Source organism: Mustela erminea, chromosome 1 (assembly GCF_009829155.1).
Source record: "Mustela erminea isolate mMusErm1 chromosome 1, mMusErm1.Pri, whole genome shotgun sequence".
Classification (NCBI taxonomy): Eukaryota; Metazoa; Chordata; class Mammalia; order Carnivora; family Mustelidae; genus Mustela; species Mustela erminea.
The window spans coordinates 2,533,857-2,560,255 of NC_045614.1; the positions used below are offsets into that span (position 1 = coordinate 2,533,857).

Sequence of the window (26,399 nt, forward strand, 5' to 3'; positions counted from 1 at the left end):
GCTCACCCTCCCAGCCCTCGGCCCCCGCGAGACCCTTCCCGTCCATGGAGGGGCCTGGTCTGGGCGTGTCACATAAATGGACTCACACCCTGTGTGGCCTCCTGTGTCTGTTCCCTCCCTGCGCGTCGTGGGCTCGGCGTCCGTCCCTGGGGCTGTGCGTGGGGGTGCCTTGGTCCTGCTCGTGGCCACAGGACGCTCCCGCGCCTGAGGGACCGTGGTCCGTGTGTCCCTCATGCAGCTGAGCGCTGCGAATCGAGCTGCGGCGTGTGCCCGCAGGTCTAGCTCCGAACGTATCCCAGAAGCAGAGGAGGGGCGGCTGGGAATGTGGGGTCCCAGCCGGAGCTCCTGGAAGGGTGCGCCCGAGGGAGCGGCCCGGAGCGCCCCCAGTGGGCTGTTCTGAGGGGGCCCGAAGGGGAAGAGGTGGGAGCCCCGTGCCCGGCCCCTGCAGCAGGGCTCACATTGGCTCCCTTGCTTGTGCCTCCCACCACCTGCCCGCCGGCCTCTGCTGGGGGAGGGGGGAGCGGTCTGGAAGGGGACCAGCGCTGGCCAGTACTGTTGCCGGGACACCGAGGGACGCCTTTGTCGCTGTCAACAATGGCCCCACAGGCCTTCTAGGCATGAGCCCCTGGGGACCCAGAGGCAGACATGCAGACCCTGCGGCGGGAGGCTGCCCGGCCCTATGTCCCCCGGGGGACCCTCGAAACAGATTTCCCAGCACCTCTGTTCAGGTGAGTGCCCCCCCATGGCCCTGCGCCCCACCTCTGTGCCCCAGGCCTCGGTTGACTGTTCAGTCCAGGCACCTCGGTGTTCAACCCTCGCCCTGCCTCGCCCCGCCTCACCCCGTCCTGACCACCTGCCCCCCCGCACCGTCTGCCCCGGAACTGCCCTCCCTGCCTGCGGCCAGAGCAGGGTGTGCGTGAGCACCGCCGGCCGGGGGTCTGCTGCGGGCACGGGCACAGTCCAGAGCTGACTGGGTCTCTCCAGGAGTCGCCCGCAGCCGCTCTCACAGAACCAGGCCAGGCTTCTGTGACTCTAAACCACCGAGATCGACTCTCTCCCGGGTCTGGAAGCCGGAAGCCAGAGATCAAGGGGGTCTGCAGGGCTGGTTCCTTCCAGGGCCTGAGGGAGCAGCTCTGCTGGGCCTCCCTGTTCTAGCGCCTTTCTGGTTGTCCTTGGCACCTCCTGAACACAGGTCACCTCGATCTCTGCCCCGGTGTCACATGGCCTTCTCTGTGTCCAGGCTCCCCTTCCAAGGACACCAGGCCGTGCATGAGGGCCAGCTCAGCCCGAGGCCCACAGCTTAGAAACACTCTCTGCTGAGCTCCCCAGGGGGGTGCTTGAGACCAGGAGGGCATGGATTTGGGGAGCCCTCTCACCCCGGCGGACTGGCTAAGGCACCAAACGGGGGGCTCTGCAGCTATAGGAAGACCGGGGTGTGCCCCTGGGCCACCCCGCCACACGTCCGTCCTGTGCAGTGCCCGCTCCGGGGTGGGGTGCGGGGGCCAGGGGCACACGTGCGCTCTCTTAAAGGGCAGGAGGCTCTGGATCGTGGACCGAGCAGGCATCGACGGGGGTTTCTTCCAGGTCTGACCTGCTGCTCCCAGAGGCCCACCTCCCACTATCATGGTAGACTGGCAACCTTGCGTTTCACAAATGCTGAGCACGTCGGGGCTCAGAAGTATACCCTTTGCTAGGACGGGACCCAGGATTATGGGCGCTTGGCAAAACCAGTGTGTGTCAGGTTCCCAAGACCGATGTTCCAGAACCTTCCACGCTCACCTCACCCTCAGGGAGACGCGTGGGTTTCCAGTTTTCCGTGATCTCTGGGCCACACAGGGCGCAGGTCCAAAGAGCCTGTGGTCAGCAGTGCCCCCACCCGCCAGGGCGAAGGGCCCGCTGGACCTCTGCAGGGCAGTGGTGCTCCCGGCAGGCCTTCCGGGAGAGGAACGGCCAATGAGGTTTCTGCCCGACGAGGTCCCTGCGGCTTGAGCAGCTCTGGGGGTGTCTTTCACTTCTCAGCTTTCCTTCCCGCTTCTGGGGTTTTCCCTGTCATTTTTAACAGTACCACACAGCGACCTGATTTTCAGATTTTATTTCCAAGTTCTCTCCACACCCAGCATGGGGCTCGAACTCACGCCCCGAGGTTGAGTCGCAGGCTCCCCCAACTGCACCACCAGGCACTCCCATCTCTGCACTGCGGTCCCGTTCCCTACACCCGTCCTGGCTGCCCCAGGGCCTCTGGACACCCACTGGCCCTGGACAGCTGCTGCCTCCCTGGGGAGGCCGTCTTAGTGCCCTGCCTAGGACGGGTCTGGCAGCAGAGGCCTCATGCTGTAGGCGCACCCTCCCCCGCCACCCTGGGTCCCTGGGGGGATGGATCAGACGTGCTGAACAAGGAGAAGGTTTAATGCGGGGCCGGGAGGTGGGGGTTGGAGGGAAGCAGGCCACAGGGCTCCGCGCCTGCACTCGTCTGCCTGCCAGGGCCAGGGCTGTGCACGCCAGCAGTGCGGGGCAGGGGAGGCCCCCAGGCTCAGCCTCTGCTGCCCTCACCCCCCCAGCGATGACTATCTGTCCCTGGAGGGTCCCCGCTGGACACCCGCCATCAGGCAGGCAGTGCGCTGGAAGTACGCCCCCATGGGACGCGACGCCGCGGGCCAGCCGTGGTACACCGGCCTGACCAACTCTGAGTCTCGGGAAGCCTGGTACACGCTCCCGCGGGCCCTGGACAGCCCATACCGGGAGGCCTATACCCGCTGGCTCGGCTGTCACAGCCACCGGGAGCGAAGCATGCCCTCCGGTGAGTGCTTGGCCCGGCCTGCCCCTCCCAGCCCCAAGGGGAGGGCCAGGGCCACTGGTGACCTACCCAGCCCCTTCCCCCTACAGCCTACACCCAGCGCCTCCGGGAGACCTCCTGGTGCGACCCCGTCCTCCCCGCCCAGTACAGGGTCCCCAGCACGCGGTGGGGGAGCGCGCTGTGGACAGACAGACCCTTCCGGGGCAAGGAATACGGTGAGGAGCAGAGGCGGTCGGGGGGACCAAGGCCACCTCGGCTGGGGTTCAGAGTGGCCGGGGACAGGAGGTGACCTGGGTCCTGGCCCCACAGTGGTCACCAGGCACCAGTACCAGACGGAGCCGCCATGGCGGGGGTCTGACTACGTGCCGCTCCTGTCGGCGCCCCAGCGCCCGCGCTACACCACGCAGAACCACAGGCAGTGGGACCTGGAACCGTACTGCCCCTCCACCAACCAGCGGCCCCCACCCGTGTACACACCCATCCGCTGATAAAGTTCATGCTGCCCGACGCCACCCTCTGCAGCCCCCCTCCGTGCACCCCTCTACCTTCGGGGACCCTGGGGACCCTGGGTGGTCCAGCTACCAGCCAACACCCTGGTGACCCAAACTTGGGCCAGAGGCAGGCCGACTTCAGGGCGTCTCAGCTGCCCTCTCCCCACTGTGGACTGCGGGGACACAGCTGAGGCCACAGCCCTCACCCACGGGTGGCTCTTTATTCGTGGCCAGCAGTAGCCTGGGCACAGGGCATGGGACTTGCTCCTCCCCACCCCTGCCTGAGGTTCCCGTCAGGCCCAGGGACCGCACCATGGCCGAGGGGACCTGGCGGCACGTAGGAAACTGCAGCCGAGCCCGGGGTGAGAGGTGAGCCAGGCGCGCGTCTGGATCCCAGAGGGCTCACCTCCATGTCTGGGATCCGGACCGTCCCCCCCCCCCAGACCCCCCCGCTGCCAGCAAGGGTGGGGGCAGGGATCGGAGGGAGGGCCAGCCCGGAGGGAGCGCTGCTCCCCGCGTCCGCGGGGCCTGGAACCGAGTCCCTGTTCACAGGACGGCGACAGCGACAGGCGCGTGTGTCATCAGGGCTGGGCTCCAGGGTCCCCTGCAGAACAAGGGGGAGGGGGTGCAGTCAGTGCAGGGGCGCTGCTGTGGGCCCACCCCGCTAGCCCCTGGTCCCTGGGGGTGGGGCGCAGCTCGGGACTCACAGCTCCGCAGGCGGATGGGCCAGAGGAAGAGGCTGCACAGACAGAGGGTGGCGGCCACGCCTACGCCGCCGGTGGCGGCCACCATCACCCAGCGGTAGAAGCCCATGCAGGCCCTGCAGCAGATCTCCAAGCTGTGGGGCAGGGGAGGGCAGAGGCGGGGGCGTCGCCCTCTGTCAGGACCCTCCAGCATGGACCTGCCGCTCAGCTACTGGGCCACCAGAACCGGGGGAGTCACCCCCGCCCCCGCCTCTGCCCACATCTGCCCCTCCTCTCCCATTCTCTGTCTCCTGCGGGTCCGGCCCCATCACCACCACCTGCCTGGACCACCACCGCCCCCGAGGCCCCCGAGGCGCTGCACACCTGCCCCATCCCCTCAGTGCTCCAGCCACGCGGGCCTTCCCCACGCTTTCCTCCGACCCCGAGCCCAGTCCTGCCCCAGGACCTTCGTAGGGTGCTTCCTCCGCATTTGCTTGGAACTCCCTGACAGGTGTCAGGTCCAACGTCACCTCCTCAAGGAAGCTCTCCCTGACCTCTTGCCCCAGACAGGCCTCCGTAAGTGGTGTTTCCTACACCCCCTCGCCACTGGTTTGGGTCACACGGGTCTGTGCTTACTTAAGTAGCTGGTGTTGCCCCCAGGCCCCTGAGGACAGAGGAGCAGATGGGCTTTTGTTCCCAGACCCCAGGCTTCTACGAGTCTCCACTCAGTGGTCTAGAACCATCTGGGTCTAGAACTAGGTTCTGAGGGTCTGAGCAGATCCCGGCTCTGCCCGGCCCTGCCCACTCCCACTGCCCCGGTACATCCGGACGCCGTGTCCCCAGCATCCAGCAGCTGGCGGGGTGCCCCAGGTCAGGAACAAGTGGGGCCCCAGTGTGCGAGCCCCACCCGCGGGCTGTCCTCTGTCCGGGCCAAACCCCCAGACCCGGGGCAGGGCCTGATGAGCGCGCAGCCCCCGCACGCTCCCCCCGTGAACAAATGAGCAGCACTCACGAGCAGGGGTACAGGCTCTGGATGGCCATGACGGCCAGCCCGTTGGCCACTTTATCCGAGAAGCTCATGGCCCCGTACACGAAGGCTCCGCTGTGCTGGGGTGCAAGAGCAGGGGCTCAGCATCCGCGGCCCGGACCCCAGCCCCCGCCCCACCCCGCCGCTCCGCCTCACCGTGTGGGGGCCGATGAGGTCGGCCGTCATGGCCAGCGAGGTGACGAGGATGGTGGCACAGCCCATGCCCAGCAGCACGGCCGCCGCGTACACGGCCACGCCCAGCCTGTCTGCCAGCGCCACCCAGGCGGCGAAGGCCAGGATCGCCAGGAGCCCCACAAAGTAGGTCAGCTGTGGGGGCAGCGGGGCCGGCGTCAGAGCCGCCGGTCCGCGTGCTCCTCAGCCGGCCGCCGCGGGGAGGGCGTCCGGCTGGACTGTCCCGCGGTGCCCTCGCTCGGGCCCCGGGGGACCCGGAGCCCCGGGCGCTAACGCCAGGTGCCGCTGAGCCGTTAAAATCAAACACGGTGACGGGCGGCGTTTCTTGGCCGCACCGGCCAGCGCTCCACTGCCCCGGGCAGCACCGAGTCCAAGAGCACCGCAGCCCCGAGCCACGCGGGAGCCGGACGCGGGACAGCCCCGGTCCGGAGCCTGCGCCTCTGGGGCCCCCGCCCCCGCCCGACCGGGCCACTCACGTTCCTCCCGATGCTCCTGTTGACCGGCTTCATGAGGAAGGAGGAGCAGAAGCCGCTGACGTACATCAGCAGCGGGATGGTGGCGATGAAATTCTGCGGGGGCAGAGCAGCGTGAGCTCGGCGGGCTGGGGGACTCGGCGGGGCACGGGGCGCGCTGGACCCAGGCCCGCCCCCAGCTCACCTTGGGCAGGTTGAGGGAGTAGGTGAGGTACATGGCTATGTAGGTCTGGGACAGGTTCACGATGAGCCTCGTGCTCATGTACAGCAGACCCACCTGCGGCAGGGGAGCCGAGGGCGCGGGTCAGCGGGGACCGGGGGGCCCAGGGAGCCCTGCGGCGGCGCCTGAGCCACTCGCGGTGACCGCCTGGCCAGCGGGCAGGGCAGACCGTGGCCACCGGAGGACCGCAAAGGGACTGTCTGCCCCCGTGTCCGCCGGCCCCCTCCCCGGCCAGCCGCACACCTGATAGAAGGCCGGCTCCCGGAGCCAGTGTTTCCAGAGCAGCAGGGGCCGGGCAGTCGTGGGGGCCAGCAGCGGGCTGTGCTCGTCCGGCGCCTCCGCCGGGGCCCGGCGCCCCTCCCGGGTGCCCAGGTGGAACAGAAGCGAGAACACGGCTCCGACTCCTATCACCAACAGGGAGAGGTTCTGGAGGCCGGGCGGGAGAGGGGTCAGCGGCAGCGCTCTCGGCCTGAGCCCCCGGGGTCAGGGCCACGGGGGTGTCCGGCCTGGGCCCCGCTCACCTGGAACACCTGCACGTCTTGGACCCCCAGCTGGTCGGTGACGTCACGGGCCGCCTCCGTGCTCGGGGAGCCCTGCAGGTGCAGCAGGAGCCAGGCGGCCCCGTACACGGCGATGTTGGCCACCACGGTGAAGGCGTACCTGGCGGGGGCAGGGGAGGCTTCGGCACGGGACCCGGGGCATCTCCGGCTGGCGGAGCATTCAGCCCCCAAACACAGGGTGGCCCCAGGAGAGCCCTGGTGGCACATTATCTGATGACTGACACCGGCCCCACAACTCCACCCGGACAGCCCAGCCGCCCAGGCCAGGGCCACAGAGACTCCAGGAAGACCGGAGACACTCAGAAGCCAGGATTTGGGATTCCTGGTTCCCGGACCCTGGGCCTCGACAGGGCTGGGGCTCTGTGGTCTAGAAGTATCTGAGTGTCCCTCCAGGGGCTGGGGGGGGTGGGGGCAGAGCCTCTGGATCACATGCCAGGACTCAATTTCCCTTTCTGAAAGTGAGCACAAGACCCCAGAGATCAAAGTGAAGAGGCTACAAGGCTGGCGGGAAAGCGTGCCCCGGAGCCCGGTCTCGGCACCACCGCCCCGGCAGCTGGGGCCCGAGGGCTGTCACTGGCCCCGCCGGGCTGTGCCTGTGCCGTAATGCAGAACCCAGAGGCAGGGCTGGGAGGAAGCCAGGCCGGGCAGCACGGGCCCAGCGGGCCGCCATGGGGGCAGCAAGGCCCCCCCGTGAAGATGCCACCACGACCAGAGCCGCAGAGCACACACGTAGCAGGCGCCCCTCCCCAGGGCCTCTTCTGGAGCTCCAGCCGTCCGTGCGAGCCCTTCCGGAACCCGACCCACTCTTCCTCTTCCCCACCGCACACCGTCCCGCAGGGGACACTCTGCTCAAGCCCGCAAGGGGGTCTGTGACGATTGCCAGGAGGATTAAAGACAGTAATCCACGTGAAGGACCCAGAAATGCGCCTGTACACAGCCAGCACTCCATAAATGCTCCTAGGTTCTCTCCAGGAGAACTTCCTGTCTGTGCCTCAAGCAAGGCAACGGGCCGACCCTCTCCACGCCAGGCAAGCAGAATTCTAAGATGACCCTGGTCCCTCCCAGGCCAGCCCCTCCCCCACGGGAGGGGACCTGTGAATACAGGTAAAGGGATTCTACAGCTCACATTAAAGGAGGTGGTCCTGGGTGAGCCAGACCTCATCAGGACATCCTTAGGACCGCTGAGACCCCAGCCCTAACGGGTGCCCTGATGGGAGCCTCCAGACAGACCAGGCAGCATCAGACTTGGGTTTCTGCTCTGGTCATGCCTCAGGGTCACAAGATCGAGCCCCGTGTCGGGCTCTGCGTCTCTGCCCCTCCCCCCACCCTCTAATAAATCTTGGAAAAAAGAAAATACAGCTGATCTGAGCCAGACTCATAACCCACAGAAACCACGAGCCGCACGGGCACGCCGTCTAAGGCCGCCAGCTTGGGGCCGTGCATTACTGTGGCTACAGCTGATCAACACACCACCCGGCAGGCCCGGGAGCTGGGGCGGAGCTGGGGTGCACCGTCCTGGGGCCCCCGCGACTGAGCCCAAGCACGGAAGGGCTCCCACTTCGGGCCGGGGCCTGAGGGCTGGGCTGGGCGGAGGCCGTACCTGAGGGCCGTGAGCTCCACCTTCTCGTGGTCACTGGTGGCAAGCTCCGGGATGAGGCTGAGGTGGGCGATCTGCGTGGCCGCCCAGCCGAACTGGAAGACCACCACGAAGGGCCCATAGTAGAGGAGGGCGGCCCACTCCGGCGTGGCGGCCGCGCAGCCCAGGCACGGGCTGAAGATGAAGGGGAAGGACAGCAGGACACAGACGGTGCCTGTGGGTGGGCGGAGGGAGGGGACGTCACACTCCAGGGCCTCGGCGGCGGGGACCCTCCCACGGTCACGGGGGGGGGGGCGGGGTGAGAGGCCACGGTTCCCGTGACAAATGAGGAAACCGAGGCAGAGAGACCTGGGGTGAGAGGCCACGGTTTTTAGACAAATGAGGAAACCGAGGCAGAGAGACCTGGGGCGGCCCCAAGGTCACGCAGCCCAAGAGGACAGCAGGGCCCCCAGTGTCTGACGTGGAAACTGAGGCACACCGCGGGCCGTCGTGTTCCCGAGGTCACATGCTCCCAAGTACAAGGCAGGGCCAGGATCTATGAGAAGACAAGAACGGGGCGTCCCCCTGCCAGCATCAGCGTCCCCAGGGTGCTGCCTTGGTGACAGGTGGGGACACGGAAGCACAGAGCACCTGTGGGGTCCCCTGGCGCGCTGCCCGCCACAAACACCAGGGACGCCACAAACACCACAAACTCGCTGTTTATGCGCGCACCTTCCCTTCCACCCTCCCGGACCTCCGCCCGCCCCCAGCTCCTGCCAAGCGTCCCACCGCGCTCCAGGCAGTCAGGAGGCCAGGTGACGCTGGGTCAGGCTACGGTGGACCCTGCCCTCCCTGAGCCCCAGTGTCTACCAGCTCATGGGGGCGGGGGTTCTCTTCCTGGAAAAACCCGGTATCTCAGAAGAAGCCCGAGTCTGTGGGGGCGGCCAACAGGCCCTGCACGACCTGCCCCTCCACCCCCACCCCTGCTCCAGCCACACAGGTTCAGTCCTGCCCCAGGGCCTTTGCACCAGCTATGCGTCCTCTGCTCCCCTCGCGTCCTTGCATGCCTCAGGACCCAACCCAAATGCTACCCCCTCAGAAAAGCCCTCCCTGACCACCGCAGTCCCCAGCCGTGCCCTCCCTGTGCGGACACAGTCTGGACATGGCTTTCTTCTCACATGCCTTAGCATACACAGGCACTCTTTTGTCTCCACTTGCTTCCTGCCTGCCTCCCCCACCAGACGGGCGCCAGGAGGGTGGGCAGTCAGTCTCCCGAGGTCACTTCTGGGGCCCGGGCCACCAGCACAGAGCCTGGCGCCTACCTTTTGGACAAGTGAATGATTACACTAGTGTCGTCCACTTACAGGCCCAAGAGGTGGGTGTTACTATTCTCCCCACTTTCCAGAAGGGGACACAGGTTCAGTGTGTGAGGCCCGGCACCCCCTCCCCCCCATTCCCGCCTGGGCTGGCAGCTCAGCACCCCCCATTCCCGCCTGGGCTGGCAGCTCAGCACCCCCCCATTCCCGCCTGGGCCGGCAGCTGACCTTCCCTCCTCCCTCCAGGCTCTGGACCTCATGCCCCAGACCTTAGGGCCGCCTCCATCGTCCTGGGATGGAGAAATGAAAGCAAAAGCACCCTTCCTTGCGATTTCCCTGGAACTGGAGCCTGGGAGGAGCGTCCTAAGCTCATGTCTGGACGCCCCAGGGGCCGCCTCGGGGCCAGGCACAAACTATGTAGACTCTGATCAGAAGAATGTGCTGCTCTGGCCAGAATCCACCCCAAAGCTGGCCAGGCCAGGTTAACCATTGCCTGGCCAGGGGACCTCGGGCAAGCGACTGTGCCTCCCTGGGCTGCAGTTCCCAAAAAGTATGGACGTTGAAATACCCGCCTCCCAAAGCCAGCATGAGAACCAAGGGTTACCGTAGAAAAGCGGGAACTCCTATGGCTCTCGGCCACTTCCTGCCTCAGCAGCTTCCTTCGAAGCTGGGCTAGGTCACACTTACACAGCTGTTTCAACAGGCTGGCATGCCCCCCACACACACACACTCCTACACTCCTACTCATCCTTCAAAACCCCAAAGCTAATGTCCTCTTCCTCAGACCTCCACTTCTCCTTTGTGAAACCCACTCCAGCCACACGCTCCAGCCCGGATCCCACAGGAAAATCCATGTGTGGCTCTAAGGGTCCTCTCTGGGCTAGAGCAGGGGAGCCCAGAGGGTCTGCTAAGGGGAACCCATAGACTTGGGAGCAAAAGAAAGATGTGGGCCCTGTTTCCAAGATGATTTTCACTCAAGCCACCTCATCAGGCCAAGAGGGGCTGCCCCAGCTTCCTCTCTCCACAGATCCTCCTGCAGCTCCCCACATGCTCCTCCCGAGGTGGAGACAGGGTGCAGTGAAGGTCTTGGAGGCCGGTAGGGGCCCCTTTCCCCCAGGCCTGTTTTACAAAAACACGGAAGCCTTCAGTTCTTTATTTACAAGGGTGCCTATCTCCTGCCTCTGCTGGGGACTCGGATTCTCCCTGAGGGGTCAGGCGGACCCTCCCACGGATGAGAGAGGCACACCATCAGGCCTGGGGGCAGGGGCAGTGTCCGCTGCCCCGCTCCCTTCCCACAGCTGGCTGCATCCCCTCAGGGGCGGTCAGTCTCCCCCGCCCCGGCCCGGGGAAAAGACTGCCTGGTTCTCTCACCTATCAGGCCGCGGAGCTATCCTGTCTGTGTGTCCATGAGTTTATCTATAATGAGCAAAAGTGCCCTGAGGACTGGGCCCAGCTGTGTAAGTCATGCCCACATCAGCCCAAAGGGGGGCAGCTTTCACATCTGTTTTTCCAGAGGAGGTGATCGCCAGGCTCTCTCTCCCGGCTTCCCTCCCTGGCGGCTACAGTCTCAAGGGACCCGGTGCCCAAGAAACCTGATATCCGGCCACTTGGAAGTCCACCGCACCTTTGCAAAAACGCCCTCTGCCCCCCCTCCCCACGAGCCCCGGGCGGATCACTGCCTCCCCAGTCTCTGCCCCCATCAGTCAGCCCCTCCGACCTTCTAGAAAGCTGCTACCCAAAATTCACAGGACTGGGCAGGATTCCGAGACCTGCTTCCCAAAATGCCCAGCTGGTCCCCGACGCCAGGATGCGGCAGGCACTCCTGCCAGCGAAAGAATGGCAGAGAAAGTGGCTGGGGCTCATCTCGGCAGAGAAGGGGCGCTGGGAGGGAGGCCTTATCAAGGGTGCGCACTGGGCAGGACACCCTGGCTCCCGGGGCACCTGCCCCCTCCCCGCAGCAGCGGAGGTGTTCTGGCGGCTCCCCCAGAACACGGGTTGACCCTGTTAGCTTCGCAGATCCCACCCCTCAGCCAGACACACGGAGACCCCTGCCTCTTGGGTCTTACCTGGCCCCCAAGCCTGGGCTCCCTAGCGCAGCACCCCTGAACCGCCCAAGCACCGGGTTGCCTGTGATGGAGCCGAGGGCGGGCAGGAGGGCACTGGAGACACGGGCAGACTGACGCGGGGGCTCCAAGCAGCCTGCCCCTCACTCAGAGCTGTCCTGGGCGGTCACCCACACAGACATACGGAAAAGCCCAGCCGGACCAGGCCAACTGACAGCGGGGGCACCAGCAGTCATACCCAATCCGGAGAGGGCTCGGGATGCCCATGGGAGTCAGACAGAAAAACAAAGGGAAGTGCCCCTGGAAGGTCACATGAGTGGTCAGGTGGCAGACTGAAGGAGTCCGGAGCCGTTAAGCAGACAGATGGAGGAGGTCAAGGATGGGGCAATAGAAACGTACAGAGCAGCCGGACAGGGAGGCTCAGGCCAGGGGCAGGCAGGCAGAGCGGGGAGGCTCAGGCCAGGGGCAGGCAGAGCCGGGAGGCTCAGGCCAGGGGCAGGCAGGCAGAGAGGGGAGGCTCAGGCCAGGGGCAGGCAGGCAGAGCCGGGAGGCTCAGGCCAGAGGCAGGCAGAGCGGGGAGGCTCAGGCCAGGGGCAGGCAGGCAAAAGGGGAACGCGAAGGCCCCGGGGGGGGGGGGGGCAGGCAGTCGGAGAGGGGAGGCTCAAGCCTGGGGTCAGGCAGTCGCAGGGAGGAGGCTCGGCCGCGACTTACCGACCAGATGCCAGGCCTTTCGGGGGCCGCAGCGGACGCAGCGGCCGGCGGCGCGGTCGGCCTCGTAGCCCACGAGGGGCGTGCACAGCCCGTCGGCCACCTGGCCGAGCAGCAGCAGCAGGCCGGCGCCGCGCGAGCTGTAGGCGCGCACCGAGTGCAGGTAGAGCAGCAGGTAGGTGAACCACATGGACGCGCACAGGTCGTTGAGGAAGTGGCCCACGGCGTAGCTCAGCCGCGCGGCCAGCGACAGGGACTGCGGCGGCGCCCCCGCTCCGGCCGCCGGGGGCCCCGGGCCCATGGCCGCGCTCCGCACCCGGGCCGGGCGGTCTGGCGCGCGACAGACGGACCCCGGCGCGCGAGCCGACCGCGCCCGCCGACCGCGCCCGCCCGTCCCCGCGCCACCGCCCAAGCCCGCCCGGCCGAGCGCGCCTGCGGCCGCCGGGCCGCGAACCTAGACTAAGGCCCGGGCGGGGCGGGGCGGGGAATGCTGGCGGCCGCCTCCACCAATCGGGGCCGCGCACCGGGTCCCGAGAGCCAATAATCAGGCTGGAGGCGTGGCCTCGCGCCCCGCGCTGGCGGGATGAGACGGTCCTAGCGCCCGACGGCTCCACTTGGTGTTAGCGGGACCCTCACGAGCTGGCGGGCGACGCAAGGGCGCCCACACCCAGACTCCTGCCTTCGCGCCCGCGTCACCCCGGCCGGCCTGCAGCTTTATGGGGCCTACTCTGTGGACGGAGGAGGACGAGGTGGGCTGGGGGCTTGCGGGGTGGGCTGGGGGCGGAGGGGATGGGGGGGAATTCCGAGGCCGAGCTGCCACTCCTCGGGGTCCGGTACCTTCCCGGCCCGGAGAGACCCAGTCGGACGCGGAGAGGACGCATTAGTTCTAATTAATTAGTTATTAAGGATAATAATGGGGGTAATCATCATAACAACACCAGCTGGGATTTAATGATCGCGGACTGTGCCAAACGCCCCACGTGGGTGTGCTCACCCAAGCCGGGAGGGACGCGGAGCGACTGTCTCCCATTTCACAGGCGACCAACGGGCCCGGAGAGCGGGCAGGGCGCGCTCGGGGACGCAGTGAGTCAGGTGCAGGCGACACCACCCGAGGCCTGCGCTCAGAACCCCTGCCCACTCTCCTCCAACGGTCCTCCCACCACTGGGGCACCACGCCAGAGGTTTCAAGTTCCTCCTAGCCCTGCGGGCAGTCGTCTCCCACCCCTGGGCGCCTCCTCCACCAGCGGTTAAACACCTGCACTCCCGAGCCGGAAGCTTGGGGTCCAGATCCAGCCCCACTCCCTCCTAGCTGGTCCAGCTCAGACAAGTCCTTTAACTGTGCGGGGTCTCAGTCTTCCCAGATCTAGAATGGGTATAATGTGCACTACTACAAGTCATACGCGGCGCCTGGGAGCTGGGCCCATAGAGGGTGCGACTCTTGATCTCAGGGTCCTGAGTTCCAGCCCAACATTGGGTGAGAGAGTCCTTTAAAAAATAAAATATTATTTTTTTAAAAAAGTGATACAGGGGCACTTGGGTGGCTCAGTGGGTTAAGCCTCTGCCTTCGGCTCAGGTCATGGTCTCAGGGTCCTGGGATCGAGCCCCGCATCCTGCTCTCTGCTGGGCGGGGAACCTGCTTCCCCCTTTCTCTCTGCCTGCCTCTCTGCCTACTTGTGATCTCTCTCTCTGTGTCCAATAAATAATTTTTTAAAATTTTTAAAATTTTGTTTTTTTAATTAAAAAAAAAATAAAAACCTGATAAAATTGCTAGCTTTTTTTTTTTTTTTTTTTTTTTTTGTAATTGTTAGCTCTTAACAGTCTCAGCCAGAAAGTTTTCTCATTACCCCCTCCTCCCGTGTAAGTCATACAGTACTCTGGGCTGCCCCCCATCACAATCTTGATATCTGCTCTCCCCCGCCAACCCTAGCTGTGACCCTGTCTCCCCCCGAACTATGATCCCCATGAAGGCAGGGGCTGATCAGTTACACACACAGGAGCTCAAGAAATACCTGTACAAGGATTGTGTGGCGGGCACGGAGAGAGGTTGAAAAGAGCAAGCAGGAACTGGGAAACAGGAACCCACTAAAAGAAGCAGAGGCTCAAACAGCCCAACGGGGTCTCAGCCCAGACGTCCACATGGATGCAGACCACCCACCCCAAAGCCCACTTTTTTAATGAAAAGGAGCCTGAAAAATGGGTGTGGGCGGGGTCATGATAACCTGGCTGGGGAGCGGGGAGATAAGGGGTCACTGTGTCGGAGGAGATAAGGAGAGACAAGAATCTCCATTCTTTCCTCCCTGCTGGGCGCTCCCGCTCCCTTTCTCTGGGGCAGCGAAAGAGACGTAAAGAAATTCTTGCCTCAGCTCTACACGCCGTTTAAAAATGCTTGCCTATATTTCTTTAACATTCTTTTAAAGTTCTTATTTATTGATTTCAGTCCTCTCTACCCCCGAGGTGGGGCTCGAACTTGCGACCCTGAGATCAAGAGTCACACAGTCCCACGCTGCGCATCGGAGCCAGCCGGGCACCCCTCACCTAAGCTTTGTGGTCGCATTTCTCTTCTCCTTTCTGGCCCCGTCCCTGGGGGACCTTCCACCGCTGCTTGCTCCTTTTGCAGAGAAAACAGGCTCTTACAGAAGTCCCTTGCCGGAGGGCACGCGGCGAACAAGAGGCAGATTCAGGATCCAAACTGGGCTCCCCTCGTGATCGGCAGCATCTCTGAGTTCTTTATTCTCGGGCAGGGGAGGGCCCACCTGAGGAGGAAAGGTGCCCCGTGTTTACTCTTCCCGGCACCCCCGCAGGGGTCTGGAACCCACAGGGGGCATCCCTCGGGCAGACCCAGCACAGGGGGGCGTTTGGCAGAAACACCAGCGCATCTCGGGGTCTTCCCGCCTCGGGGGAGCAGGCTGCCTCTGACCTGCGTCCTTCCTTCCTTCCTTCCCCCCTGGACTCCCTCACGCTGAGCAGTGCAGGAGCCCCAGAGATTCTGAAGCCCCAGTCAGTCGGAAGTGGGGACAGAGCCGGCCGCGGCCCCTCCTCGGTGGGTGCTGGCGCCGGAGGGGTCAGACACCAGACACGGGAGGGCTGGCTGCATGGCCGGCAGAGTCTGGACGTTACCTGCAGGTCACTGGGGAGCCGTGGAAGGCTTGGGAGAGAGAGCTGGGAAAGTCCGATAAGAAGTCAGGCGGGGGTGGGCATGGGGCCTGTCCATTCCAAAGCAGGCCTGGGCCCCAGCGGTTGGGACAGCAGCGCGGAGCACCCACGCCCCCGGGAGAGCAGGGGTGAGATTTGCGGGGAGGATCAGAGAACGTCCTGCCATGAGAGAGGATGTGAGAAAGGAGACACGAGTGCCTGCCCTCAGGAACAGGAGACAGACAGGCTTGGGGTTCCGAGAGATCCAGGACAGACTTTGATGTCCCCAGAGCATCCCAACTGCCCCCAGCCCCTGCTGGGGATCCGATGTCCTGGTGGCTCCAGTCCTGCTGCAGGTGGGAAGGCGGTGGGGGGGGTGGTGGTGAGGGGGGTGGGGGGGGGTGTCTTTGATCTTCTCTCAGACCAGGCTGGGAGGAGGGGGGCACTGGGTGGAGGGAAGGGGAGGGAGAGTTCTTAGAAACCTGGGAAACCTGGGAAAAACAGCCAGGAACTTGGCTTAGATCGCAGGGTGGCTGTGAGTCAAACCCAGGTGGTCCCCGGCAAGCCCGCAAGCGTCAGTTTCCTTTTCTGTGAAGTGGGCACAAGCAGCCGTGCTGAAGAGGGTCACATGGTGGCCTACGGGAGATGAGGCAGGTGCGGGTCCGGCCTGCGGATCGGGGTTTGCCAGCCTGGGAGGGACTGACACAGGCATCGGCTCGTTCTCTGGGGTGGGGGGCTGTCCTGGGCATCACAGCCCCCGGCCTCCAACTTCAGAAGCCAGGGGCACGCCCTTCCCTCACCGTGAGTCGTCACAACCGAACATGCTTCTGGGCATTGTCCAGTGTCCCCTGAACTACCCTGGGCGGCAGCCACTGTACTAGAAAATTCTCTGAACGGGGTCTGCAGCTGCCCTGACCAAGCCAGCTACCACTCCCAGCGGCACTGACCCTGGTTCTAAGGGAGAACGTCAGTCAAGCTCCTTAAACCCTCCCCACGACCTCCTGAGGTCAGACACAGTTATGGTCCCACTTTGCGGAGGGGCTGACTGGGGCACAGTTTTGGTCGATGGCTCAAGTCACACATCTAGGGCTCAGGGCACCTCCCTGACCTTGTGAGGGTCCTGCAGCAGCCCGGGGTGCCCCGTCCTCAGGGGCCTGATGTCCCTGCCCAGCCCCCCTTTTGGGGGGCAACTGTGATCCCTGCTTCCCTGCTGTGTCCTCAGGCCTCCCAGTGGACCCCTGTGTTACATCTGTCCCTAAAAATGCCAGAGGAGGGTTGGGGTGTCCCCGGTGCGCCAACTGCATCCTGATTCTTCCTGGGGGTTAAATTCTCCTGTCGAGAATAAGAATCACATACTTCAGTGGGAGGCACAGCTACAACCCAGCCATTCCGTGTCCTCCGACCTCTCCTGGAAAAGCAGGCGATGGTGAAAGTCCTAACCCCCAGGACCTTGGAATTCAACATTTGGAAATAGTCATAGCAGAAGTGGTGAGTCAAGACAACAGCACGCTGGGACAGTCGCCCATGGACTCAGCACAAGGGGAAAGCTGGGCGCACACACTTGGGGAGAAGCCAAGGGACAATGAAGGCAGAGAGACTGTGGTGACCCTGGGACCAGCCAAGCAACACCTGGCAGGGCCAGCAACCCCCTGGAAGCTGGGAGCGCCTGGGGTGGATTCTCCCCTAGGCCCACAGAAGGAACCAGCTCTGAGTTCCTGTGTGTAGGAAGAGTTTTAGTAAGAAATGGAATATTTGCATAATAACAATTTCAAAAGCGAACGTTTAGGCCATCCTTAATGAATCTTGTACTTCTGGGACTGCCAGTTGGGATTCTGTACCTGGCTTCCTGCTGGACAAAATTTCCCAGGGAGGCACAGAAATGATGCAAAGAAACGAACACAAAATTGACGACTTTAGACAGCTGGGGTCATTAGGGAGGGCTGGCTTTTATTTATTTATTTTTTAAGATTTTATTGATTTGAGAGAGAGAGAGAGATCATGCAGTTGGGGAGAGGGGCAGAGGGAGAGGCAAAGGGAGAGAATCCCAAGCAGATTCCATGGGGGTGCGGAGCCCTTCACCAGGCTCAATCTCATGATCCTGAGATCATGACCCTGAGATCATGACATAAGCTGGAGTCAGGAGCTGGTCACACAACCAACTGAACCACGCAGGCGCCCCCACTGAGATCTAGGTATCGAGAGAACTTAATGCTGCTGAGAAAAAACAAGGGGTGCCTGGCTGGTTCAGTGCGTGGAGCTGGTGACGCTTGCTCTTGGAGCCATGAGTTCAAGCCCCACATTGGGTGTGGAGCCTACTTGAAAAAAAAAAGAAAAAAAAAGGCTTTAAAACTTCAGGGCAGAAAGGATCTGCTGTTAAATGCACGAAAGATATAAAGTCAAATGGTATAAATGCTGCTCCTTATAGTGGCTTGCGCGGGGTGCGGGCATGTACGGGCTGTGTGGACCAAAGACGCTTTTATTCTTTCTAGAGACTAACCGCGCAGCAAGATACTTTCTTCATGTCAAAGAGCTGCAAATTGCTCTCAAAATCAACCTCAGGAGCGCCTGAATGGCTCGATCGGTCAAGTGTGGGATTCTGGGTTTTGGCTCAGGTCATTATCTTGGGGTCGTGGGATCGAGCCCCGCTATGGGCTCCCCACTCTGTGCGGAGTCCGCTAGGATGGTCTCCCTCTCCCTCTCCGCCTCCCCGGCTCCACCTCTCGCTCTCTCTTTAACACAAATATATATATATATAATCAACCTCAAAACACTTCCTTTCTTTTTTTTTTTAAGACCATTCTTTTTTTTTTTTTTTTAAGATTTTATTTATTTATTTGACAGACAGAGATCACAAGTAGGCAGAGAGAGGAGGAAGCCTACAGAGCAGAGAGCCCGATGCGGGGCTCGATCCCAGGACCCTGGGATCATGACCTGAGCCGAAAGCAGAGGCTTTAACCCACTGAGCCACCCAGGCGCCCCACTTCCTTTCTTTTTAATGTATGGGGAGACCCCTGGGTTTCTCGTGCGTGCGGGAACTTGGGAGCCGGGAGGACCGTTTCTAGCGCAACCCTTGTCAATCAAGCCAAAGAGGCGGGGCTTGGAGGAGAGGGCTTGCCCGACCTCCCAGCGGGACTTCTCACCTACAGTGTTTTAAGATTGCAAGCACAGGCGAGGGTGGTGCGTCCTGCGAGCAGCGGAGCGGGGTCTGGAATCTGGGTCTGTCAAGATTCCTAGCCTTGGGCTGCCTCTTACAGAAACAGGTGTATTGAGACTGAATTCACATACCATATGATGTACTCATTTAAAGGGTGCAGTTCTGGGGCGCCTGGGTGGCTCAATGGGTTAAAGCCTCTGCCTTCCGCTCAGGTCATGATCCCAGGGTCCTCTCTGTCAAATAAATAAATAGATATATATTTTTTAAGATTTTATGTAGTTATTTGACAGAGATCACAAGCAGTCAGAGGCAGGCAGAGAGAGAGGAGGAAGCAGGCTCCTCGCTGAGCAGAGAGCCCGATGCGGGGCTCGATCCCAGGATCCTGGGATCATGACCTGAGCTGAAGGCAGAGAGGCTTTAACCCATTGAGCCACCCAGGCGCCCCAATAAATAGATGTCTTAAAAAAATAAAAAAAGTAAAGTGTGCAATTCTGAGGTGTTTTGTTTTGTTTTGTTTTTTAAGATTTTATCTATTTATTTGAGAAAGAGAGAGATAACAAGCTGGGGAGTGGGGAGAGAAAGAGGAAGAGGGAGAAACAGACTCACTCTTGAGCAGGAAGCTGGACATCAGGCCGATCTCAGGACCCCAGGGTCTTGACCTGAGCCAAAGGCAGACACTTAACCCGCTGAGCCCCCCAGGCGCCCCCTGAGGCCTTTCACATATTTACAGTTATGCAACATTAGAACATTAGAGCATTTTGATTACTCAGAAGGAAACTCCGTGGCCATCTGCCGTCTCTCCCCATCCCCCGTCCGCACGGATTCCCGAGCCCCAGGCAACCGCTCTTTTGCTGTCTCAATGGATTTGCCTGTTCAGGACCTTTCATGTGAACAGAGCCACACACTTGTGGTTCTTCTGTGACTCGCATCTTTCACAGAGCCTCGTGTCTTCAAGATTCACCCCTGTTGCAGCATGAATCAGCAATTTAGTCCTTTTCCCTTTTTTAAAGTTACACTTAACAGGGGGCTCAAACTCATGACCAGGATACCAAGAGTCCAGGGCTGCTCCGACCCAGCCAGCCAGGCGCCCTTAATGTATTGCTTTTTATGGCCACTAACATTCCAGTAGCTGAACGGACCACATTCTCTCTATGTGCTCATCCACAGATGGGCATTTGGGTTGTTTCTACTTTTTGGCGGTTGTGAATCGTGCCAGCTGTGAACATCCGTGCGCAAGTTCCTGCGTGGACACATGTTCTTCGGTCTCTTGGGTATATCCCTAGGCACGGGATTTCTGGATCGCATGGTAACTTCATGTTCTAGGTTTTGAGGAACTGCTTAGCTGTTTTCCAAAGCCCTTGCCTCTGAGATATTTACTGTATTTCCTCATTTGTTTATTCAGCAAATCTGGTTGAGTAGCTCCTAGACGTGCTGTTCTAGGAGCTTCGGAGTTAAAAACCACGGGCCCATAAAACAGCCACTTAGGCCACATCACCAAAGGCGGGCTTAATACCGAGTAACTGCAGCTTCCACCTCCCCCAGAGACGTGAAGTCTTGATGGGTCAGCTGGGAGCTTTCCCTCTCCACCCCAAAGGAAAAGGAGAGAATCTGTGTTGATTAGACCTCCTGCTCTCCCCCCCGTTAAGGGAAGGTGACCTTTCAAGGAGGAACAATCCTTTCTTCTCTCTTGCTAGGAACGTCCTTACCCCTTCTTCCATCCCATATAACCTTCCATTTTGCAGCGCCCGTCTACTTGCTGCGTGGAATGCTGTCCCCGCCGTGAGTCCCTCGACAGAGCCAAGGACATCCTCAAATCTATTCCGCCAAATGTTCTTTAGTGGTGCCTGGCTGGCTCGGTCATACAGAGCATGTGAGTCTTGATCTCAGGGTAGGGAGTTCAAGTCCCCACATTGGAGGTAGAGATTACTTAAATCAAGGAAATAACAAAAATTTTTAACAGAGGAGACAAACATATGGAGAAAAATTAAGACAGGGTGTACAGGGTAAACCTCATTGAGAAGGTGACATTCGAGCAAAGATCTGAAGGAGATTTAGCAATGGCCAGGCAGGTAATCAGGAGGAAAGGGCACAAAAAGTGCAAAGGCCCAGGGGCGGGATGTGTGTGTGTGTGTGTGTGTGTGTGTGAGAGAGAGAGAGAGAGAGAGAAATGAAATGGACGTGTCTGTATTTGAGGAATATCAAAGAGGCAGAGAAGGGAAATGAGGCAGAGTGCTGATGTGGGCAAGTCGTTTGGGGTCTAATAGGACATCGTGAGCATTCAGTGACCCCAACTGTCACCCTGAGAGTAGGGGAAGTCCCAGTTCAGGCCCTAAGACCACACTGCCGCGGTGAGGTGGGGGTACGAGCGGCCCCTCAAATCCCAGAGCAGAGCCTGCCGCCCCTACATCTTCACGAGCTCCCTGCAGCCTTGTCTCACTTCCTCTTCCCAAATGCTTTCGGCCCAGTTCTGGAGCTCAGCGCCGCAGCATCCCAGCCTCCCCGTCCTAAACATGGTGCAAGGTCTCCAGAGCACAGGGGAGAGCAGAGCCCCCAGGGGGAGAGCAGCCCGCGCCGGCTCACAGCAGAGCTAGGCACAGCGCGGGGCCGGGGGCCCTAGATTCAGTGAATACATGGCCGACTTCCCCGCCAGGTTTGCAAGACACGGAGACAGGTCCCACCTTGTCCGGGGGCGGGGAGACCTTAACCCCCTTTCCTAGCAACTGGCCGCCGTCTCCATGACAACTAGGGAGGGGCCCGATCTGGCCCTGCCGGTCTGGGGATCCCTCAGGGGCGGGGAGTCTCGCCTTTACTCGGAGAGGAGGCGTCCGAGCCGCGCCTTCTGGCCCTTTAAGGGGCTCCGCCCGGCGAGGCCTCAGAGTGCCCTGATTGGTCCCGAGAGCGGCCGAGCGCAGCCGAACTTGACGCACCCGCCCGCACCCTTCCCTATCCACCTCCCACGCGGCCCAGCTGTTGCCCCAGCCAATCGCCGGCCGGCGCGCCAACCTTCATCTGCATGGTCACGCCCCAGGGAAAGACTACACCCAATCCGAATGCTCGCGGAGGCTGTATTAGCATGCCGGGGGCGGGGCGAGAGGCAGGGGCGGGCTCGGGGCGGTTGGTTGGAGCGGCGCAGCAGCAGAGAGGTCCGGGAAAGTTTCTTTGGAGGTGAAAACAGCCGCGGAACTCGGGGCCCTGCGAGGGGGTGGGGGCAAGGGGGGGGCCTGGGGCCGGGGAGGGGCCCCTCCCGGACCGGGGGAGAGTGGGCCGGCCCTTCCGGGGGGCGATCGCCCAACAAAGGATCCCCGGGGCGGCCGCCCTCGAGGGCCTCCCCGCCCCTGGATCCGGCCCCCCCAAACACCCCGGGCCCGGCATTCCGGAGCTCCCCCGCCGGGCCACCCCGTCGGAGGCTCAGGCGCCCCTCACTCGGCCACACGTCTGCCTTCCAGGTGGGGCCGGGAGCGGCCATGTCCCACGGCTCCAAGCAGCCCGGCGCGGCCGCCGCGTGAGTGCGACATCCCCTCCCCCAGCCCACTCGGGGCTGCAGCCCAGCCCCCGCCCGCCCTGTCGGAGCTCCTCGCCCCGCGCCCCCCGGGGTCTTGACTCCCCGCACACTGCCGGGGCAGGACCTCCCCCTTGCGTCCCCACGGGCCTCTTTCCCCGCCACTCCCAGGCTCAGTTCCTCCCAGAGGTCCCTACGGCCCCCCTAGTGCTCCGGCCCCGTCCCGCGGGTTAATGACCCCCACAGACTCCTCCTCCCAAGACTCAGGCCCCCTCCGTACCAGCTCCGCGGTCGGGGATGGAGGTGAGGATGGGGGTGACCCTGGCGTCCTGTGGCTCCAGGCCGGCGGGCGGCAAGGCTCCGGGGCAGCATGGGGGCTTCGTGGTGGCTGTCAAGCAAGAGCGCGGCGAGGGCCCCCGGGCCGGCGAGAAGGGGTCCCACGAGGAAGAGGTGAGTCCCTCGTCCCTGCGAGGTGGTGGGGGAGGCTGAGGGACTCGCCCGTAGCCTGGAAGCCCCACCCCGGGCTAGATTTGAATTCGCTGTGGCCCCGCCCACAGTCCAGATTTTCCTCCGGACGGTGAGGTCCCGCCACATGCCACGCCCCCAAGGGATCCTCTGCCACTAAGCCCAGGCTCCGCCCATCGCTCAATACCAGCTCCGTCCTGTGGGTCCTTCCTCCAACAGAGAGGCGGTGCCCACGCCAGAGGCCACGCCCACAAGCGGGGCTTAACCCCGTCCCGGATGACCTGCTCCCGGGACCTCGTAACCCCGCCCTCTCCCAATCCTGGGCCTTGACCAAGCCATACATACCTACAGGCCTTCCCGGCCCTGTTTCCTGGATAGGCCCCGCCCACCCCCTCTAGCCCTCTCCCAGCCCTCCAGGCCCCTCCCAACGGCGTGGTCCGGTTCTGCAGCCGGTGAAGAAGCGCGGCTGGCCCAAGGGCAAGAAGCGGAAGAAGATCCTGCCAAATGGGCCCAAGGCACCGGTCACCGGCTACGTGCGCTTCCTGAACGAGCGGCGTGAGCAGATTCGCACGCGCCACCCAGACCTGCCCTTTCCCGAGATCACCAAGATGCTGGGTGCCGAGTGGAGCAAGCTGCAACCGGCCGAGAAGCAGGTGTGCAAGGCGGGGGCTGCCCCAGGACCACTGACCTTGGCCCGACCCACTCGGACACTGCCCTGCAGCTACATCCCCCAAAGGACAGAATGTGGAGGGTCCTTGCTCCCGCCTGGTGAACTGACCACTCGTGGGCCCTCCCTAGCAGGCTGAAGCCAGGGGAGGCCAGCAATAGGCAAGAATCGACGTAAAACTTAAGAATCAACGTGGATAGGTGTGAGGAAGTAGGGCTGGGGGCCGGATTTTTATGGGCTATCTTCCGGTTTTCAAGTCCTGGTCATTAACTTAAAATTGCAAAGATCTCAAGGAAACAAAACAGAGCAGTAGTCTGTGCCCTCTAAGTGGGATTTCAGCAAGCGAAATGGGTGCGCGGGGAGTGGGGGGGTGCAGTCCAGCCTGGAAATGGGCGCCTGCGGTCAGACAACAGGGAGAGGTTGAGAACAGCGGGACTTTGGTGGGGAGGGCCCTGAGCTGTGGGCCGAGGAGGCAGGTTTTGTCTCCAAGGCCAGTAGGGAGCTACGGGAAGGTGGTGCACAGTGAGCCAGATGGGGTGTTGGTGGCGGAGGCCCGCCGCCCCTGCCCCTGGGCCGGGCTGAGCCTCCCCGCTGCCCCACCAGCGGTACCTGGACGAGGCGGAGCGGGAGAAGCAGCAGTACATGAAGGAGCTGCGCGCCTACCAGCAGTCAGAAGCCTACAAGATGTGCACGGAGAAGATCCAGGAAAAGAAGATCAAGAAAGGTGGGAAAGGGACCCAGCCCCCAGGCAGCTGGGCGCGGGCTCAGAGACAGGTGGCCTCAGGTGGACCCAGCCGCCCTCCTCCGTGGGACTCCCCTAACCAGACTGAGTGCTGACCTGGGGGCCAAGGCACGAGACTGCCCCAGGATGAGTAGGGCTAACTGGGGAGGTAGGGTATCCCAGGCAGAGGGGAGGGCACTCGCAAAGCACTATGTGCGCTCAGAGGAGACCCACGGGGCGGGCTGATCGTGCCCTCCTCTCTCCCCCCCCCCAGAAGACTCGGGCTCTGGGCTCATGAATACCCTCTTAAATGGACACAAGGTAAGTCCTCCTCCTGCAAGGACCACGGCTGGGCGAGAAAGGTCTGGAGGTCATGAGCGCGCCCCCCCCCCCCCCGCGTGAGCCCCCAACTCATGGGCACAGGCGAGTGCCCCTCCTCCAGGCGTGCCAGCAAAGGTGGGGCCGCTTGCACGCCTTGGGATGTTGTTAAAGGACTTCAACCCAGCTGACCAGAGGAATCCCTCCCAAACTTGAGGGACGTCCCGGAGGGGTTTTGGCGCCCCCCCCAAAATTTGTCACCTGTCCTGTTGTCCCAGGGTGGGGACTGTGATGGCTTCTCCACCTTCGACGTCCCCATCTTCACTGAAGAGTTCTTGGACCAAAACAAAGGTGAGCACTGACTAGGGGTTCCTGGGGAAGCGGGTGCCAAGGCCGGAGATGGTGGCGGGGGGGGGGTGACCACTGGAAAAAGCAGAGGCGCCCACCTCTCCCCCCCCACCCCCGGCCCGCCCCCCACCCCCGGAGGTGGAGGCAGAGCGGTGACAGCCGGCCTGGCGCGGGGTGGGGCGGGGGTGGGGGACACAGCTAAGGCAAGGTCGGCGGGAGGTAGGGGGGACGCGCCAGGCTCTGACCCGGCTCCCCCACGCCGCAGCGCGGGAGGCAGAGCTGCGGCGCCTGCGCAAGATGAACGTGGCCTTCGAGGAGCAGAACGCGGTGCTGCAGAGGCACACGCAGAGCATGAGCAGCGCGCGGGAGCGCCTGGAGCAGGAGCTGGCGCTGGAGGAGCGGCGGACGCTGGCGCTGCAGCAGCAGCTCCAGGCCGTGCGCCAAGCGCTCACCGCCAGCTTCGCCTCGCTGCCGGTGCCGGGTGCGGAGGCCCCGCCCCCGAGCGCCGAGGCCCCGCCCATTCGCCCCGCACCCTCTGTCGGGCGAGCTCCGCCCCGCCGGCTCCACTTCCCGGCCCCGCCCCCAGCCGCTCGGGGGTCGGAGCGCACACGCCCCGGCCAGCCCCGCCCCAATGGCCCCTCCCGCGCGTGAGCTGAGCACGCGCCCGCCCTCGCAGACCCCTGCCCTCGCCGGCACTGCCCGTGACCCTACTTCTTGGCCTTCCGGGCTCTGGCATCAGCTGACCTTGGCTACTTCCTCCCCAATTTGTAAGCCGGATCCCCCCGGGCCCACCCCCCCATCCCCACCCCGGGCCTCGCCCTCACCGCTTTCCGTCTTCCGCCCCATCCAGTGCCGCCGACGCGCCTCGCCTCTGGCCCCCTCCCCGGGACCCTGGCCTTGGAGACCCACCCCGCGCCTCTGACCTCTGCTTCTGTGGGGTCCTGACCGCGTCGACTCCGCCGCTTGGCTCGAGTGACCGCTCCCTGTCCTCCTCCAGGCACGGGCGAGACGCCCACTCTCGGCACCCTGGACTTCTACATGGCCCGGTTGCACGGCGCCATCGAGCGCGACCCCGCCCAGCACGAGAAGCTCATCGTCCGCATCAAGGAGATCCTGGCCCAGGTCGCCAGGTGTGTGCCGCGGCGGGTCACCCCCGGGACTCTGCGCGGCCCGCGTGGGGCCGCCCTGCGCGGGGGGTTGGGGGTCACTTGGGGCTAGACCTGCCTTGGGCCCCGCGGAAATGACTGGATTTCGCCTCCAACGGGGTTCCGGGACTCGGGGCGCTGCCGGCTGGGTGGGATCGGGCTGATGGATCTTATTCCGAGGGCACCGCCCACACGCGATCTACCAGGTGGGTCTTATTTGCTGCGGGCGGCCAGTGGCCGGACCGCTGGGGGGTGCCGGTCCCAGGGGACTTCATGAATGCTGCTGGGCGGGATGTGCTCCCCATCATGAGCCCCCCTTCTCTCCTGTCATAGTGAGCACCTATGAGGGTGTCCGCGGCCCCACGGATCCAGAGAAGACTGCCTTTGGTCACGGCCCCTTCCCCACCCCATGGAGGAGGATTGGGGGTCCACCTTTTGGGGCCATGCCCAATCCTGCACCTTGGGGGCTCCAGCCCCCCAAAATTAAATTTCTACAGCGTCCCTCTAGCTCTCGATTCCCCCAGCAGCCTAACCCCAGAAAAATCACCTGCTGTACATGAAACGCCTAGAACCCAGAGCCCTGGGGCCCAGCAAGGTGCGCTCCCCTTGCACAACACTACAGGGACATGGGAGCACCACAGGGGCTGCGGAACCCAAGACACAAGGGAACCTGCAGCTGCTGGCATGCTCAGGGTGGGGAGGGTTATACCTGCTACACTGGCTCTCCCGGACCGACCCCGGGACAAGGTATAAAACCCCACACCTGTCATGCTGGGACCCCCAGAGGTGCTCACCGCAGGCTCCTCCCTACCCTGAGGCAGGCATGCTGCAGGGACCTGCTCTTATA

General features: G+C 63.1%; 3 protein-coding genes across 5 annotated transcripts; 2 read left to right on the forward strand and 1 right to left on the reverse strand.

Moving 5' to 3' along the window:
- The first annotated feature begins 190 nt into the window (after positions 1 to 190).
- On the forward strand, positions 191 to 3,306 carry C1H19orf71 (chromosome 1 C19orf71 homolog). Of its 2 annotated transcripts, XM_032306091.1 has the most exons (4): positions 191 to 728; positions 2,559 to 2,797; positions 2,884 to 3,009; positions 3,104 to 3,306. In XM_032306091.1, the coding sequence occupies exons 1-4, from the start codon at positions 646 to 648 to the stop codon at positions 3,280 to 3,282; spliced, it is 627 nt and encodes a 208-aa protein (XP_032161982.1). In that variant the 5' UTR covers positions 191 to 645; the 3' UTR covers positions 3,283 to 3,306. The 2 variants fall into 2 exon arrangements, with proteins under 2 accessions (XP_032161982.1, XP_032161973.1); XM_032306082.1 differs by having other exon boundaries at positions 2,559 to 3,306.
- A 167-nt stretch (positions 3,307 to 3,473) lies between these two features.
- MFSD12 (major facilitator superfamily domain containing 12) lies at positions 3,474 to 12,478 on the reverse strand. The gene is made up of 10 exons (XM_032306069.1): positions 12,107 to 12,478; positions 8,041 to 8,251; positions 6,402 to 6,540; positions 6,124 to 6,306; positions 5,845 to 5,937; positions 5,664 to 5,756; positions 5,152 to 5,322; positions 4,981 to 5,075; positions 3,993 to 4,123; positions 3,474 to 3,889 (listed from the first exon to the last, which is right to left on the reverse strand). Exons 1-10 carry the CDS (start codon positions 12,402 to 12,404, stop codon positions 3,867 to 3,869), a joined length of 1,437 nt encoding a protein of 478 aa, XP_032161960.1. The 5' UTR covers positions 12,405 to 12,478; the 3' UTR covers positions 3,474 to 3,866.
- An 8,999-nt stretch (positions 12,479 to 21,477) lies between these two features.
- On the forward strand, positions 21,478 to 26,131 carry HMG20B (high mobility group 20B). 2 transcript variants are annotated; one of them, XM_032306104.1, is made up of 10 exons: positions 21,478 to 21,554; positions 21,836 to 21,891; positions 22,230 to 22,338; positions 22,803 to 23,006; positions 23,624 to 23,744; positions 24,016 to 24,062; positions 24,338 to 24,410; positions 24,673 to 24,888; positions 25,405 to 25,537; positions 25,886 to 26,131. In XM_032306104.1, exons 2-10 carry the CDS (start codon positions 21,854 to 21,856, stop codon positions 25,896 to 25,898), a joined length of 954 nt encoding a protein of 317 aa, XP_032161995.1. In that variant the 5' UTR covers positions 21,478 to 21,554; positions 21,836 to 21,853; the 3' UTR covers positions 25,899 to 26,131. The 2 variants fall into 2 exon arrangements, with proteins under 2 accessions (XP_032161995.1, XP_032161999.1); XM_032306108.1 differs by having other exon boundaries at positions 24,019 to 24,062.
- The last annotated feature ends 268 nt before the right edge of the window (positions 26,132 to 26,399 follow it).

Excerpts from the sequence above, each read along its gene's own strand:
- C1H19orf71 (XM_032306082.1), top strand. The coding sequence starts at position 646 with ATGCAGACCCTGCGGCGGGAGGCTGCCCGGCCCTATGTCCCCCGGGGG. Across the intron at positions 729-2,558 it reads TTCCCAGCACCTCTGTTCAG|CGATGACTATCTGTCCCTGG; the intron begins GTGAGTGCCCCC and ends TCACCCCCCCAG.
- HMG20B (XM_032306104.1), top strand. The coding sequence starts at position 21,854 with ATGTCCCACGGCTCCAAGCAGCCCGGCGCGGCCGCCGC. Across the intron at positions 21,892-22,229 it reads CAGCCCGGCGCGGCCGCCGC|GCCGGCGGGCGGCAAGGCTC; the intron begins GTGAGTGCGACA and ends CTGTGGCTCCAG. Across the intron at positions 22,339-22,802 it reads AGGGGTCCCACGAGGAAGAG|CCGGTGAAGAAGCGCGGCTG; the intron begins GTGAGTCCCTCG and ends CCGGTTCTGCAG.
- MFSD12 (XM_032306069.1), bottom strand. The coding sequence starts at position 12,404 with ATGGGCCCGGGGCCCCCGGCGGCCGGAGCGGGGGCGCCGCCGCAGTCC. Across the intron at positions 5,938-6,123 it reads GGGAGCCGGCCTTCTATCAG|GTGGGTCTGCTGTACATGAG; the intron begins GTGTGCGGCTGG and ends CCCCTGCCGCAG. Across the intron at positions 5,076-5,151 it reads ACCTCATCGGCCCCCACACG|CACAGCGGAGCCTTCGTGTA; the intron begins GTGAGGCGGAGC and ends CTTGCACCCCAG.